This window comes from Mustela nigripes, chromosome 1 (assembly GCF_022355385.1).
Source record: "Mustela nigripes isolate SB6536 chromosome 1, MUSNIG.SB6536, whole genome shotgun sequence".
NCBI classification, from domain to species: Eukaryota; Metazoa; Chordata; class Mammalia; order Carnivora; family Mustelidae; genus Mustela; species Mustela nigripes.
Genome location: NC_081557.1, coordinates 203,327,349 through 203,344,407, shown reverse-complemented (window position 1 = coordinate 203,344,407; position 17,059 = coordinate 203,327,349). Strand labels below are relative to the sequence as shown.

Sequence of the window (17,059 nt, the reverse complement as noted above, 5' to 3'; positions counted from 1 at the left end):
TGAGACGGGCTCAGGTGGGAGGCCTGTGGTTCTGTGGGTCAACACCGTGGCTGGGCCACGCATGTACCCCCCAGGAGCAAAGCAATGCCTTCCACTTCCCATGAACCCCAAAGAGAGGGGGCCCCCAAGCCTGGGTTCCTCTCAGCACTCCCAGGGCAGCGCCTGCCTCCCAGCTTGGGCTGAACGAAGTACCCAGGAGCCAGCTCATGGCCGCTGCAGTAGCAAGGGGCCACCTGCAGGCATGAGGAGGTCTAGCCAGGTTCAGCTGGTGCGGAAATGCATCTCCCTAGGTGCGTGTGAGCACCTGCCGGCCCAGCCCAAGGTCAGGACATAGACACTGCCCTCCACTCCGCCACACACTCCACTCCACCCCCAGGGCCTATGGCTGCCACCACCTAGTGTGCTGGAGACCCAGCCCGGCCCACAGAGCCACGGGCTACACTGCCTCCAGTCTACAGCTCTATCCAGTTTCTGTCTCTGCCTCCGTGGCCGAGCATCCAGGAGGCTGGGTCACAAGGAGCCTCCTCTGGAAGTCCCCTAGAGAATGTCAGAGCCAGAAGACCTGACCCCTGCTTGGGCACCATGCACTTGTGTTTGCCATGCTAGGGGTGGGCTCCGGGCCAGAGCAGGCCTGTTCTTGCAAATGGGCCCTTCCCAGGTGTCAGGGCTGGGTAGCCGCATCTCCAGCTTGTAACCGAGGGTGGGGGGATCACCCGCACAGCGGGACCCTCTCCATCTGAGTTCCATCTTGGCTTTGATACTGTTCTACTTCTCAAGGCGTGATTTCCATCCTTATCTGAGGTCCTTCATCTTTCCTTAAAAAGGCTTCTCCTACTTCACAGATTTCATATTGTTCATTTTGATATTTGAACCTGGGTTCTTTTGGCAATTCCAGCAATTCTGTGCAGAATTTTCAGTGGGCAAAGGCCCCAGCAGAGACTGTGGGTGGTGTCCTAGTGAAGGACTGGGGACAGGACTGTCCCCAAGCCCCACAGAGCTGCCCAACAGCGCCCTCTGCAACCCCTGTCCCAGACACCGCCTCCCACTGACCAACCACCCTCAGGAGGGGGCCTCCGTGGCTGCCAGACTAGGCCTGGGGAGGAGCGAGGGCGGGCGGGGTCAGATCTGTTGCTCTCAGTTTCCTGACCCTGCACAGGGGTCTGGGCTGTGTGTCTGGTTTCTGCCGCCACTGGGCAGGGCCGGGGTTGTGGGGTGTGAAAGCAGAATGGGAAATCTTTCCTCTTGGTTTCTTCTGCTCCATGTCCATCTGCTCCCCCCGCCCTCCGCACGCCAGTGAGTGTTGGGCCTCCAGTCCCCTGCCCCTCAGGCTCCCTGGGGTGCTTTCCACAGGGTCCATTTCAGAAGGGGCTGGAGCGGCCTGTGTAGCTCACCACCTTGGCCGGAACCGAAGGCTGCAGGGTTGTTCTGCCTCTGTGATATCGTAGTCCAGAGATATCTGATCCATTTGGGTGTTTTGTGGGATTGATAAAGGAAGATGGTCCGTGAGGACTTGGGATCTTCTTTGAGGAGTCCAGAGCTCAGCACAAATGGTTCTCACTCCGGGTTTGGCACCCCGCTGCCCCCTCTCAGGCTTCACTGTCTCTGGGAAAAGCTTCCCATAGCAGATAGGATGTGTTAGATCATGAAGCGGTTCAGTGTGGAATCTGGGGCCTTTCTCACTCTGCTCTGTTCTTCCCGGAGCAACAGGAGAAGTTTTGGATCGAGGTTAGAATAAGCCACCATGAGGCGCCTGGGTGGTTCAGTGGGTTGGGCCGCTGCCTTCGTCTTGGGTTATGATCTCGGGGTCCTGGGATCGAGTCCCGCATCGGTCTCTCTGCTCGGCGGGGAGCCTGCTTCCTCCTCTCTCTCTGCCTGCCTCTCTGCCTACTTGTGATCTCTCTCTGTCAAATAAATAAATAAAATCTTTAAAAAAAAAAAAAAAAGAATAAGCCACCATGAGCCACATGTGAGGATACGAGATGCATCACCAGAGGCTTGTGGTTGTGCAGAGTGGAGCAAGTGCCCAGAGAGCCTTCTCCAGTTGCCCCCAGGCCCTGGGGCCTGCAGCCTTGGGCCCAGAGCAAGAAGGCCTCCGAACTTCCCACTGCCAGTTGTTGGCAGAGCCGTCAGCTCTCAGGGATCCTGTCTCGGCCTCTCAGGACATGGGGCCTCTGTGAAAAGGCTTTTCTAAGATTCAGAACATGTCAGAACCAGAAAGAAGCTTCAGAAACGTTGAGTATAGACAAGGGGAAACCGAGGCCCAGAGCCTACCCATGTCCAAGACTGTGCAGAGCTGGACCAGCACTGGGCCTCCACACCTGAGCCACAGAGCTGCCCCTTCTGCTCATGCTGTGCCCCTGCCCCTGCCACTGAGAGGCCTGGGAGAGCCACCCAGTTCTCCTGATCTGGACCTCTGGATGGAGGCTGCCTCCACAAGACCCTCCCCCGCTCCCTTGCCCTTGAGTAAAGGGACTGTCGGTAAGATGTGGAAGACAGGGCCATCGGCTGGCCACCAGGGGTGCCCTCTGACCTCCAGTCTCCAGTCTCCAGTCTCCTGGCCAGGCATGGCTCACCACCGTGGGGCACAACACCATCTCCCGGCCTCAGGAATGAGCAGAGAAGGTGTCGGGGGTCCAGGAGAGGCAAGAGACTCAGCCACGCAGTGTGGAGCAGCCTGGATGAGCCTGGGCTCTGTGAGATGGCTGGGCAGCCATGGACTGTTCCTGACGCTGGGAAGGGCCAAGCAGGAAGGCTGCGGATGGTGACAGGGGGTTGACAGGGCCAGGATGTCATCCAGGGAGGCCGGGCTCTGCTGCAGCCCTCATTCACAGGAGCATCGAGAGGACAGCAGGACAGCGGGCAGCCACTGCTCAGAAACAGTGGGGTCTGACCCACACACTCAGCTACCCCACATGGGTGTCTCTGCATCTTTGTGCCCCAGTTTCCAGCTGGAAGTCCAGGAATGTCACTGGCAGCTGTGGGAGCGGTGTGTAAGTGACTAACGACTCAGGCCTATTCTTAGGTTGCTGCCACACTGGCAGCTCAGAACTCAAGGCGTCACTTCAAGAAGTGTGAACTGTGCTGCTGCTAAACCTGAGAGTTTCTGCCGCTTGAACACGAAGATCCTGTAGGAGCGGAGGTCCCACCGTTGTGCCCCCAACCCATTCTGGCTTCTAGAGGGCGGCCTGGAGGTCGGGCAAATCCTCTCCCAGCAGGCAGAGGCAGACAGATGGACGGGAGGAAGCTCTGTGGGCCCCTGGACCTGCGGGCAACACTCACTTCTGCCCCGCGGTAGGAAGAGAGGCTCCCTCTCCCAGGTAGGCTTGCAGTCCAGGGGACCACCAACCTGGGGGGGCCTCTGTGCACCTCTCCAGCCCAGCTTTCCTAGTGTCTCTGCCTGCCACCTCTTTCCTCCCACACCACACCTGCAAAGTGACAAGGTTTGGACGTGGTCTCTGACCTCAAAGGCCCAGTCCTGGGCTCAGCAAGTCACACACAGGGCAGAGTACACAGGTCCCCTCCTCCAACATTCCCATCCTTCCTGTGGGTCATCTGCACCATGCCTCCCCTCCCTGAGTACACAGGGCAAGCCACCTTCCTCTGTCCCAGGCCACAGCCCCCTGCAGGCATCATCCTCCCAGAGCACCTATGCCAGCCCAGACCCCACCTTCCACAGAACGTGCACCCCTGCTGGCCCCTGGCACTTGACCCAAAGCCCTCTCAAAGCTCCTGAGCAGGGACGTGCTGAGGGCCACCGGCCTCCACTCTGTGGGGAGACGTTTGCATCCAGTCCTGCTGGGTGTCCCACGCCCCACCCAGTCATGTGGTCTGGAGTGCCCTGTGTCACAGGCTTCCGTAGTGGCCACTCGAGGCCACAGCTCAGGGTGTTCCCTGCCCCCGCCATGTCTTACAGGCTGGTTGCCCAGCTTCACGACGAGTTGCTGTTTGAGGTGGAAGAGCCACAGGTTCCTGAGTTTGCAGGTGAGCCGGCGACACACAGCACCTTCCACTTCTCAGAAAGGAAGGCCACTCTGGCTGCCCCTCCCTGCCCCATGCTGAGTGAACCTGCCCCACCCTGGCCACGCCCCAGTTCTCCCTGTGGGACCTGCCTCAGCATCAGGGCTCCTAGATAATACGGACTCCCCTTCTGGACTTGTTGGCTTTGTGGCCCTCAGTCCCAGACTGCAGACTCCATCTTACCATCAGGACTGCCTCCCTTGGTGGGGTGGTTCCCTGCATAGCTGGTATTTCCCCAGTTGGGGGAGGGGGCCAGAGTCCACCTCCACCCTTAGGAAGCACCTGGACACCCCTGCACTCCCCAGCGTGGCCCAGGCTGGGGGTGGAGGGCATGCTTCCCTCCCAGGGACCCAGCAACCCTCTGACCCAACCTCCTGCCCCCCCCCCCCCCCCGACCACAACCATCTACACAGCACAGAGAAGGAAACAAGGTCACGGAGCTCAGGTGCACTGCCCTCAGTAGCCACTGGCCCACTCCAGGCACCCCAAGACGGGTCCCCAAGGAGCTGGCCCATTAAGCCCGCAGCCAGAGAGGGGAGAACCACTCCTTCAACGGGTCTTTCTGTCACAATCTCTGTATCAAAAATTATAGATAACTTAGTAGGATGGAATGAAATATTTGTTGATCAAAGAGACAAAGTGTTCTGAGCAAACTCAGAGAAACACTGAGCCAGCAGACCCTTCCCTTGCCTGGGCTGCTCCCTGTCTCAGGGCTAGAGAGCAACTGAGGCCACACGGCCAGCTCAGCCCACCAGCACCACACAGCTGACCTTCCAGGCTTTACCATCACATGCAAGTTCATGGGCATTTGGTGGGAGCATGGGTCCTCCTGCCCATGCTGTGTCAGCCAGGATGGCCCAACGTTCCCTCCTCCTCCCAGCCCCAAAGCCTCTGGACAGAGTTAGAGGCCTCCAGTACCCCCCACTGCCCAGGCCCCCACTGGCTGAGCCTGGGGCTGGGGGAGTTGCTCAGCAACCAGAGCTGGGGCAGCTGAGGTGCCATCAGGCTTGTGCTGGGTGTGTGGCCAGTGGCACCAGCCACAGGTGATGCCAGGGCTGCTGGATCCACCAGCGTGGCTGGCCGTGTAGACTCAGGGAATAACTGCAGAGCCTGGGGGCCAGGATAGGGCTGGGACCTAGGCATTCCCATGACAGCCCCATCTCTGTCCAGAGGGCTTGGGGCTGCCCCTCTCCCCCTCTTCCCTCTCTTCCAGCTCTAGTCAGGGGGACCATGGAGGCCCTGCAGGACGTGCCGGCCTTGCAGCTGCAGGTGAGGGGGAAGGGGCGGGGAGGCAGGCAGGTCCCACGCAGCTCTGCAGGCTCCCTCCAACTGGCCACTCACGGCCAGTGCCTACCAAACAGAAGAGTTGAGTCCAGCTCCCAGGGGACCAAGGGACAGGATGGAGGGCACAGGCAGCCCCCGAGACTCCAGACTGCTGGCCTCCTCCACTGCCCTGTGGTTCCCGGAGGCCCAACCCCCGCCTTCAGTCCTGCAGGGAACAGAGCGGGCAGGGGACTGCAGCAACTGGCAGCCCCCGTCCTCCCTCCCTGTCGAGAGGGAGCTGTTGCACCATGGTCCAGGGCCTTGGCAAGTTCCCACTCAGGGTTAGGGAGTCTGGGAGGGCTCCCCCAGACCCCGTTTGGCATCTTTCTCCTAAGGCACCTGCAGGCCTGCTCCCTGGCAGAGGCCTGGGCAGGTCAGCTGAGCAGCTCAGCCACGGTTGGGGTATTAGGGTCTGGGGGTGCTTGTCTGCCTGTCCCTGTGAGTGTGTGGCTGTGTCGAATCACGTCTTCGGGCCAAATGGATGCCTGGAGCTGGGGACCCCTGCCCAGCAGTGGGGGGAAGGGCGAGCCTGGGACTGGAACTGACCGCCGCTGCCGCCCACAGGTGCCCCTGAAGGTGAGCCTGAGTGCTGGCCAGTCATGGGGCCACCTGGTGCCGCTGCAGGAGGGCCCCGGGCCCTCAGCCCAGCCCACATCCCGCTGAGTCTCCAAGCAACCACCCTGCCACCGCCAGTCCCCTTGTCAGCACCTACCCCTGCATTTTTCGTCTTCATTTTGTCTGTAGCCCCAGGCAACAGTGGGAGGAGAGAACTGGTTTCCACCAGTCCATTGTGTGGCCTTCCCCAAGGTCAGCACTGAGCGATTTGCATGGGCTCCCAGTGAGAGCCTGTGGTGGAGAGGGCCACATCCACCCCCTGGGCTGTCCCCCGGAGTAAAAGCCTTTTCAAAGCAGACCTCTCTGTGCAAATGAATTCTTCTGGTGGATGGGAGATGCCATGCCTACACCCCTGATCCACTCTGCTTGGCCCAGAGCTGAGCGGCTGAGACAGGAGCAGCCTGCCCGGCCCACAGCGGGGGCTCCCGGCCCTTCTCCCACAGAGCCCGGGCTGCGTTCCACCAGGTCCACAGCTGCTCAGCACTTAGCTGGTGCCCCAGGAGCTACCAGCAGCCTGGAGGCCCTCCCTGCTGGCCAGAGCTCCCCGCAGCCACGGAGAGCCCCTTCCTCCCAGGCCTCGCTGACGGCCGCCAAGGTGCAGAGAACAAGCACAGAGGGGTGGGCATGGGTTCTGTGCTGTCAGGCTGGGCAGGCCATCCGGGCCTCTGCAGTGAGTGCTCCTGGGTGTCCCCAGCCTTCCCACGAACCTCCTGCTGGCCTGACCAGTCCCTGGGAGCCAGCCAGCTCTCCGACTCTCCTCTCAAAGTGGCTTTCCCAGACCATGCACCCCAACAGCCTCACGGTGGCCACCCCTGCACAGTGGGGACACGGAGGGACAGAAAGTTTACATCATTGTACAAGCCCACTTGGGTAGTCGGTGCCCAGCCATTCCCACACCTCTGCTCAGCTGCCTCCCCTGCAACAGCCCTGCAAAGGTCCCCTGTGGGTCCGGCCTCCAGGTCATCCAGGCACCCCAGGGTCTCCATCCCGCGTGCCTCCCTGTCTGGGTTCTGAGGACCCGCGCAGCACCTGTTGGGCTGGGGGACATGTGCGAGGCAGCCCCTCCAGCAGGCACCAGAGCTGCTCAGGTAGGCGGTGGCTGGGCTTCAGCCTCCTGTGCCGATCCCACTTCTCTGCTTACTGTGCCCAGCCCTACTTTTCTTGTGGCCTCAAGGTATTGTCACTGTCTTCATGGGTTGCATGAGCATCTGTATTGCCAGGCCTGACCACTGTGTGATGGAACGTTCTAGAATCTGGAGAGCTGGATCCCTCCATGCCAGCCGTGGGCATGTGTTGCATGTCCCTGTGCCTGTGTACGTGTGGGTGGCCTTGCCTACAGGGGGCCTGTCTTCACGTGGTCAGCTCAGAGACACAGCCACTGCTGGGCTGCACACTGGCCCCAGGCTGATGTCCAAACACAGCTCGTGCCCCCCAGTAGTGAGGGTCAGAGTGAGTTGCCTGCAGAAGCCAGCCCCACAGGCTGCAAGGCCACAGACGATGATTTCAGTGATCCTAGGGCCTGCCCAAAACCCTCCCTGCAGGAGGAGGCCGACCCTGGGGATGGGATAGCAGAGGCTGCTCCTCCCACAGTGGAAAGGCCCCCGCAGGGAGCTGTCTGGAGTTGGACAGCACCTCACTGTCCCCAGCACCAACCCCCATGTCATCCTCCCTCACAGACCTCAGGAAGGAGGTGGGCCTGCCGCCATCACCTGGGCCCCTCAGACCTGAGTTGCTCCCTGGAGGTGCCAAGTGGGCAGGTGAAGCCCAGCCAAGGTGGCCAGCACAGGGCCAGTGGCCTCGGCTCCACAGGGCACCCGGCACCCACACCTGCCCGAGGAGGAGTCCAGCATCTCCAGCAAAGCAGCCCTTCCTGGCCAAGTGCCACGCGGAGGCGCTTCAAGAACTCACAGGAGTCCAATTCCGTCAACTCTGGTTTTATTGAAAAACAGCAGCACTGGGGGCCGAGTAGGCAGCCGGGCCCACAGCAACCCCCCCTCCCCCATTGCTCACACACCCACAGGAAGCCGGAGACCCCACCCCGCCCTGGCCCTGTGGCCTGTCTCCGCCTCTCTCGAGGGTTCTGGCATACCCAGGGGTCTCAGGACAGTTGCCGCAATCGTGGGCTCATGGACAGTAAGCCACAGGAAGTGTACCCCACCACCACGACCCAGTCTGCACTCTGCTCGCCCAAAGACACAGCGTCCGCAGCAGCTGTGGTCCAACAGCCTGACCCAGGGGACACTGTGTCATCATGTGTGATCTCGGCTGGTCTGGCTGAGTGTGCACCCCCTGCCAGCCCCCCCCACACCCAGGGACCCAGGCAAAGGCTCATCCCGGGCCCCCCACTTCCCACAGACCTGTCCAGCGCCCTCCATGGGGGGTGGGGAGCACTACATTCAAGGTCCCCTGGGCCCTGGGGCAGGCCTGGGAGAAGGAAGCACAGCACCCAGCTAGAACCCTGCCGTTCAGCGTGGGGCTTAGCGCTGGCCCATTCATGCAGCAGCAGGAGGTCCCCTCCCTGTCACCACGCACTTACACTTGCGTGCACACATGTGCAGGTCCACACAGGCATGCGTGGGCACATGTGTGCACACGCACACGCAGCACACATACACATGTGTGCACACGTGCATGGTGCACACACACACAGGCACGCACACACAGACACACCCCTTCTTCAAAATGGCTAATTATTGCTGTTAAAAAAAAATACATCCAACAATGACAGGTCGGAGTCCCTCCTCCCCCACCCCAGGCCCTGGGCTGCCCCACCTGCGGCACCAAAGAGCAAACATTCCAGGATCTACCCCACACCCAGCCCAGAACACAAGCCCCAGAAGGCCTCAGCCAAAGGCCCACCAGCACAGGAACACCGGCTGTGGCCAAAACAGAGTCATAAAAGCAGCTTCAAATGAACACAGGGTCCATGTTGCCCACCTGCTGGGGATGGGGGCCAGGCTCCCAAGGCTTGGGGACCACTGTCAGCCATTCCCTGGACACAGACAGGGGGGTGGCTCTGTGCTTAGCCCCTGACCTGGTCCCAGCCCAGCGAGGGGCCCAGGCTCAAAGCCACATAGAGCAGGCCATGGCGGGCAGGGGCGGGCAGGCGCGGGCCAGGGACGGACAGAGGTGGGCCATAGCAGGCCAGGGTGGGCAAGGGCAGGCTAGGGCAGACAGGGGCAGGCCAGGGCGGGCAGGGCCAGGCCAGGGTGGCAAGGGCAGGCAAGGGGGGCAGGGGTAGGCAGGGAAAGGGCAGGGTGGGCAGGGGCAATCAGGAGCGGGCCAGGGGGGCGGGGCAGGTAGGGGTGGGCACTCACACTGCCAGCATGACTCGCTGTGGCGCAAGAGCCTCCCGAGCACTTGCCAGATTCCCAAGGAAGCCATGTGAAGAGCAGCCCCCAGCCTGTCCACTGGAAAGGTCTTCTCTGAGGAAGGACAACCAGGCCAGAATGGGGGCTGCCTGAGGACCTCGTGTCCTCAGCCCAGCTGTAGGGCCACCCCCCACCTTGCTTGAGACAGGCTGGCCCATCTCTCTGCCCTATTCACTCAAGGGGAGCAATGGGAGGCCTGGCTAGAAGCAGGTACAGGGGAGAGGGGAACAACCTCGGCATCCACAGACAACCCCAGCTCTCCTCAGACCCCTTCCCTGGGCAGTAGGTGCTGCCCCAGGAACACTGGTGACGCTGAGCCATCCCGAGAGGCTAGAGGTCTCAGCTGCCCTGCATCCCACTGCCCGGAGCTGCCCACTGGGCTTGTGTTCCAGGCTCATCCAACAAAAACATTCTGGAACACTCCACCTCCCGCTTTCCCATCCAAAAACAGAGGCTTCCAAAAGTCCTAGGAGCCTTGTCTCCTGAGCATGGGGGCCATGTCTGGGGGCCTGCTTTCCCAAGGCCTCAGCAGGAGCCACTGGGGGAGGCCCAGGAGGCCAGCGGCGGTGTTGGGGGTGGGGGGGTGCCCAGGGCCTGCCAGTGCAGAGAGCTGCCCAGACACACCACTGAGTGGAAACCCAGGCAGGTGCTTCACAGAGGTAGAAGTAGTAACATCAGAATTTCTACAAATGTATAAAATTCACATCTCGGTGCACGTTTGTGGAGGATTAGCTCCCAGGCTGGAGGGAAGTGGCCACCCAGGGATAGGCATCCCCCACGAGTATGCCCAGCCTCTGGCTCCAGGAAAGGATGGGGAATCTGCTCCCCTGGTGATCTTGGGGGCTGCCAAGCTGCACATGGGCCAGGCAAAGACCCTGTCCCAAGCACAGGGTACACCCAGCCAGTGCCACAGGCCACCCTGGGCCACCAGACTGGGAAAGACACTGCAGTCCCCGCCCCCCCCACCAGCCCATAGATCCTACATGAACAGACAGACACCAGTAGGATAGGGGAGGGCCACATGTCTTCCCAGGAGCAACTGGGGCCACCTGCTTTGGCCAATGTCACCCAGATGCTGGCAGCTCTGGCCCCCACCCACATGTCCCCACACCAGGGACCCCAGGCTCCAAAGGCACAGGATCAACGGAAGCCGCAGCAGCCCCAGGCTCCCACTGACAAGACACTCCCCACCAGGCTGGGCCCACGTGGCGCCCACCTATCCTACCTGCCCCACCAGGCCTCAGACCAGCCGCAGCCCCCAACACGCCCAACGCCAGCCAAGGCCACCCCAAGCCAAAACCAAACTAAACAGAAAGAGGAAAAAGGCACAACTGTTTGTTTTCCATTTTGCTAAAACACTTTACGTCTGTCTGTATAATCCAGATTAACAAAATCTGAGAGCTGCAAGAAAATAGGGTGCCGATTTCTGTACAGTCTACAAAACCCCCGTCCCCAAGAAGGGACCGGACGCCACCAGGGAGAAATGTACAGGGGAGAGCGGGGTCTGTACAATGTTCTACGAATATCTCATTTGCAGACAGCAAGAAAGGCCCCTCGGGACACTGGGCTTGCTTCACACATTTGCTTGTTCCCGAAGCACCTGAGAATGTCCCCTCTGTGTCCCCTACGTAGGACCCAGCTGCATGGCCCACAGTGCCTGCCACTCCCCCTTTCCCAGCTCCCAAAATAAAGGGGCCTCAATGGGCACCAACGGCCCTCCTGCCACCACGGCCGGGTCCAGGCTCACAAGCTGGACACGTGGCCACTGCCAACGACCCCGTTCCTCCACCCACTCAGGTCACCCCACACCTGACCGCCACCGCCCACCCCGAAAGGAGAGGCCAGGAGCACAGCCAGGCTGCCACACCCGCCTCCTGGCCAAAGTGGACAGCACTCACTCCTTCCAGGGTCAGCAGGGAAATTGCCGCCATTGCTGACCTCTGTCCCACAAGTCGAGGCTGGAGGGGGGCAGCCCAGAGCCTCCACACAGACCAGAAATGCTCTTTGAGGGAAAGAGTGCTAAGTCAGGGTCTCACTCCAGATTTCAAAATCTGAAACACTCTACTCACCCGGCCACCCGCCCCCACCAAACTGGGCCAGAAATAGTGCATATTCTAGACCACACATGTGTGTGTGTGTGTGTGTGTGTGTGTGTGCGTGTGTGTTAAGGTATCAACTACCATTTTGTCCCAAGAATTAAAGTCATGCAGAGTGCTATTCTGTCTAAATAACTTATTAAAAAATGGGTCGGTTTCAGGCTGGGAGAAGCTGTGGGCTCGGTGGTGTGGGCAGCGGCCTGGCTTATGGAAGATTCACCGGGCAGAGCCCATGAGCCGTGAGGCAGAGCAGTCCTCAGGGAGGTCTGGGAAAGGCCACCATCATCCAGCTGGGCCTGGGGGGAGGCGACCGCACCACTGCGTCCCCACCCTGCTCTCCTGAAAGACCCTGACCAGGCTGGGCCACAGGTGGCTGCGGGAACCACACCTGGATGATGATGCCATCAGTGAAGCCCGGGTGGGGGAGGGGCAGGGACCAAAAGGAAAGAAATGTGACTCGTGACTCGGTGTCAAAGCAGAGCTGGGACAGGGGCAGCAGGGGTGGTGAGAGGCAGGCCAGCCTTCCCGAGCGCAGGTGGGCGGCCACGGCTGGCTGGCAGGCTGGGTGGGGGCACTGCCCGGTGTCGGCCCAGGCTGAGCGGGGCGGCAGGGCAGAGGGCCGTGGGCATGCGGCAGCCAGGCCATGTCCTCAGCATGCACGGAGCGAAGCGGGACCCGTGGCCAGCTCGGTGCCCCGCGGGCCAGTGGCCGGCCAGCCCAGTCGGCATGACCCAGACCAGTAGGTCTGGTCTCCCGGGGCCACAGCCTGGCTGGCAGCTGGGGATCTGCCGGGTGGGGGCCGTGCCACAGAGGCTCTGTGCTCGGTGGGCCTGGAGGGGACCCACGTGCAGGCTGAGCAGCCACGTGGGCCCGTGGCGGTCCATGCTGTCACTCTTCAGGACGAAACCCCAGCAGGCTGGGGGGGGTGAGGGGCGAGGGGCCGGGGCTACACACAACCAGTCCCGAGAGTGTCACACAGGAGCCGCGGCCCCACGCTCCCCAGAAAGCCAGCCGGAGAACCGCGTGATGGTGGAAAGGAAACACCCACCACAAACGCCAAGGGGAGTGCCTGCAAGCGGGCCCGGGTGGTGGGCAGGCGGGCACGGGCGGACGGGGTGGCCGGGCGGCAGGTGGGCAGCGGGCAGGCAGGCAGTGCTCACTCCTCGCGCAGCTGCAGGCGGTAGCGATGGTAGCGGACCTGGAAGAAGAGGCGCTCGGCCAGCGACAGGGTCATGCCGGGCAACACGTAGTGGTCACTTGAGCCCATGTGTCTGAAGCCCAGCGACTCGTAGAGCTTGTGTGCGGCCACCTTGACGGCGGTTGTGCCCAAAACCACCGCCGAGTAGTTGTGAACGAGCGCGAACTCCAGCACCTTGCGGCCCAGCGCCTTGGCGATGCCCTTGCCACGGAAACGTGAGTCCACGGACATACGCAGCAGCTCCACCGTGTTGTCTGCCTCGTGGGCCCGTGCCGCCACAATGCCCACCACGTTGCCGTCCAGCACAGCCACCCAGAAGCAGGAGCCTGCAGGGACATGGCAGTCAGGGCTTTGGCACAACAAAGCTGCCCCTCCAGGGCCCTCGGTGCCGAAAGAGCTGGGCCCAACCTGCCTGTCATCCACAGAGGCTCTGCCCTGGGCCTGAGGCCAGGCAGACAAGAGCTACAGGGCCAGAGTCCCTCCCTCAGTGGCCAAGAGCTGGGCAACCCTCAGCCACGCAGACCCCTCCTCTGCCCAGCTACCCCTGAGCCAATGCGTGGATGGGCAGTGAATAGCCACGGACAGGCCCTCACTCCCAGCCACTCGGGGTCCACCATACTTGTCCCCATGCATCCACACCAGGGAGCTGGAGAGAGGTGCCACGAGCGGACCTCCAGAAGGACCCCGACAATGGGGACTTCGGGGGGCCTGGGAGGACAGGCCAGGGCAGCAGGATCCCTCTGGGAGCTATGCCCTAGGGACTTCAGGAGGTCCTGTGGCCACCATGCTCCTGGGTTAGGAGGAGCCTGGGAGCCCCGTGGCCTGCTTGGATCGGGGCACAGAAGCAGGCCCTTGGCAGGCTCCGAGGATGGTCCAAGTGGAGAAAGGGGACAGATGGGCACCACTGCATACCTCCCACTGACCCTGGCCTCTCCTGGGCAGGAGTCCAGTGGCCAGGCCAGCTGTCCCCACCCATGGCCTGGACCAATCACAGTCCCACACGGGGCAGGGAGAGGAAGAGGATGGCCAAATGGGGATCAGGAGAGAAGCAAGAAGAGAGAGAATGAAAGTGGGTGGGGAGGCCTACAGGGCATGAGAGTCTGGTCACCTCTGCTGACCATAGGCCCAGGAGCCCCAGGAGGCAGAGACTGGCCAACAGGGGTGCCTGCTGAGGAGCCCCACCTACACTCGCCCTTCCCACGGCCACTCCAACCCCCACAGAAGTGTTTGCCACCAACTACCCCCACCTGCTCTCCTTAAGCTGCCATACTCTCCCCCATCAAGGTTTTGCACATGACCTTGCCCCTCCACCCAACCCCCAAGGGTCCCCCACTGTCCTATCTGCCGGCATCAGCTGGGCAGAAGGGGCCCTTGTCCCCTTCACCACCATACCTGGAGACCTGGCATTCACCCCGAGCTCAGCAGTGGCTGAGGGCTCACTGCCCAAATGGACCCCCCCAATAGCTGGCCTGCCCTCCATCCAGGGTTTCTGGCTCCCCTCACACACCTAGGCCAGACCAAGTCTTCCCACCCTGAGCAGCCTTGTCCTGGCCACTGCAGTCCAGCCTCCCTGCCTCAGTGGAACCTTCCTGCAACCTAGCAGGCATCCCAGGAGGGCGAGCACCGCCCCACACCCAGGGAGACTGCAGCCCAGGAAGAGCAGGGTCCTTATGCTGCCCCCCCTGGCCCCCACCCTGAGCCCCCTGCTGCTTCAGCAGCCTGGACCTGGGCACCAGTGAGGTGGGGCTGGCCCTCGCGCTCCCTCCTGTCCCTGGCAACTCCATGGAGGCTGATAAGCTGAGTTCAAGCTTATGAGAGGGTCAAAGAGAACCCAAGGTGCCAAAGCCTGGCAGTGGTGGGAATGGGAGGGCAGGCAGGTTTCCGCAGGATGGGCTGGCTCCCTGGGAGCCAGCAGGCATGGGAGCTGGCAGTGCCAAGGTGGGGCACCCCTGCACTGGTATACTGTGCCTCTCTTGTCCCCCACTGTCCTTCTGTGACCCTCAGCAGGTTCCTCTATGCCCTCACCAACTGCTGGGACCCACACTGTTCCATTTCCCCAGCCTGGGAACCCTCTGCACCTGGGACACCCTCACATCCCAGAGGGCAGAGACAAAGCCTCCCTTCTCTGGCTCCGGACGTGAAGGAAATCCTTGGGCTCAGCCTGGACAACCAGAACAGCCAAGGAGCTGCAGGCGGCTCCAGACCAGACTGAGCCCTTCCTTGCACAGAAGGCCAGGGTGCTGGGCCGAGACCCTCTGCCTCACTGAGTGGCCCCGAGACCAGAAGTGGGGACTCAACACCCCTGCTCTTCCAGAGCTCCCAACCCTCAGAGAACCCCCAGAACCCTCTCCCCACCAGGAAGCCCTCTGCGCCTGGCACTCCAGGCCAGCCCGACCCCTGGCAAAGCACGGCAGACCCCAGCCCCTCCGAGAGCTCTGGGGAAATGCAATGTGCAATCAGCACAGAGAGCAGAGCCGGGACACGTGGCAGCCCCTCTTCCCAGGATGCAGGACAGAGGCCCAGGGTCTGTCTGGGTGCACACTCAGGGGCCTTGCCTCACCACCCAGGACCTAGCTCTGCCGACACTCCCCCCGCCCTGCCCACCTGCTGCACCCCCAACCTGCAGCCAGAGCTCTCCCTGATTCCAAAGGCACATCCCAGGGGTGCAGCAGCCTGGGCCCACCCAGGCCTGGCCATCCCCCCTCATCCCTGCCCTCTGGGGCCTGTCTGTCCGAGGTGCTTGGGATTAGGGCAGCCCCCCAGCAAGAGGAGCTGCTCGAGGGCAAGAGGAGCAAGGGGAGGGGACAAGATGGGGCTGGAGTGGAAGGCTCACCCGGGGGCTTCATGTAGTACTGCTCGATGTCGGCCATGTCTGTGTGCAGGGCGCAGTCCAGATAAGCCAGGACCACCTTCCGGCTGTAGTAGTAGCGGAGGCCCAGAAGCCCCGCTGGCACCAGGCACGTCAGCAGCAGTGAGCGGGTCAGGGCGAAACACAGCACTGCAGGGGGAGGACAGCCCAGTGAGTGGCGGACACCTGCCCGGCTGACCGGGGGACCCCCCACCTGCCAGCTCCCTGCTAAATATGCCAGCCAGACACAGGCGCAGACAGGCCTTGCCAGAGGTGCTATGACTGTCTCCCTGGAGGAGCGCTAGGCAAGCCTGCCTGCTCCTGCTGCTTTGCCCTATTCCCAAACTCGCTACCCTATAGGCAGGCTGATCGGGAGTCTGATATCACAGGACTTCTGAACGTCCTGAGCACAGCAGGGGCCTCTGGGCAGGCTGCCCTCAATGGCCAGAGGCAACAGCCCCAGGCAGGGTTGGAGGGGCCCCCATCCCTGGAAGGGGCTCAGCATACACCCTTGCCACTCTAGCCAGAGGGGAAGCTCCCAGGCCCCTGCAGGCTGTCTCACCGTTGCAAAAGTGGGAGAGGAAAGGGACACCTTCCAGCAGAAGGCCCCAGGACCACCTTCTCCCCAGGGCCAGCAACGGGGGTTATGAGGAGGGTCCGAAGGAGAGGGTAGGGAAGCCGGAGATTGCTTCCAGATTCATCAGGGCTGCCGGAGCCCATAAACCTACAGCAAAAGTCACTTTTGCTGCATGACCTTGGGAAAGTAACAAGCCCCAGCCTCAAGCTCCTCACCTGTGAAATGGGGACAACCACCCTCCGGGGCTTCGGGAGAAAGGCCTCAAAGCCCCTGAGGGGGCTACCACCCCCCCCCCGCCCCCTCACTCTGCCTCCTCGGTGCTCGGCCCCCTCCGGCACCCGGGGGGAGCTGGCTGTCTTCCCCTCATAAATTAGCACTTGGAGAAGCCGAGGCAGCCTCCCCCGCCCCGCGGATTATATATAGTTCACGCGCCAGGCGCGGAGCCTCAGCCGCGGGCGCTACCTGCCGCCACCCCGCCCCCACCCGCGATGACCCGGGAAGGAACCGGGCCGGCGGGGCCGCACAGAATGGGGACGCGGGCGGCGACCCCGGCCCTTTCCCGGCCCGCAGCCCCCTCCCCTCCGCCGGCGCTTGTTCCCACGCCCCCGCCCGGCGCGCCTTGGCCGGGAGCCCGGACGCCACCACCGGTGGCCACCTCGCCCCAGGCCGCTGCAGAAAGCCGGTGGCGCGCGGGTGCGCGTCGGGGCGCGAGCGAGGGGGCCCCACCGAGGGGGCCCGCTTCCCTCCCAGGCCGAGTCCCAGACGGGCACCGGAACGCTGCCAGGCCCGGGCCCTGAGGTGGGGGCGAGCGGGGCCGAGGGCGCCCGGCGCGTCTGTTCCCGGAGGGGCCGGGCGGAGCGCGCCGGGGCCCCCAGCGCACTGACCGGCCAGCAGGGCGTAGAGCAGCTGTGTGCGCGGGTGCTGCCGCAGGCCGCGGAAGGCCGTGTTGGGGATGCGCTCCATGATGCCGTCGTAGAAGATGCGGCGCGCCGCCTCCTGCTCAGCCGCGCGGAA

General features: G+C 62.6%; 2 protein-coding genes across 2 annotated transcripts in view; one reads left to right on the top strand and one right to left on the bottom strand.

Moving 5' to 3' along the window:
• LOC132003788 (DNA polymerase nu-like) overlaps positions 1-6,149 on the top strand; it is a 106,712-nt gene extending 100,563 nt beyond the window's left edge. Inside the window, exons 15-17 of the mRNA XM_059379538.1 lie at positions 3,914-3,981; positions 5,231-5,286; positions 5,905-6,149. Of these exons, the coding sequence (XP_059235521.1) occupies positions 3,914-3,981; positions 5,231-5,286; positions 5,905-6,003 (223 nt within the window). The 3' untranslated portion in view covers positions 6,004-6,149. The remainder of the gene's footprint in view (positions 1-3,913; positions 3,982-5,230; positions 5,287-5,904) is intronic.
• A 1,732-nt stretch (positions 6,150-7,881) lies between these two features.
• Positions 7,882-17,059, bottom strand: NAT8L (N-acetyltransferase 8 like; the record flags this gene model as incomplete). The annotated part of the gene is made up of 3 exons (XM_059371691.1): positions 7,882-12,946; positions 15,454-15,618; positions 16,930-17,059. Coding segments are annotated over 3 exons (663 nt in total), but the record flags the coding sequence as incomplete, so codon positions are not given.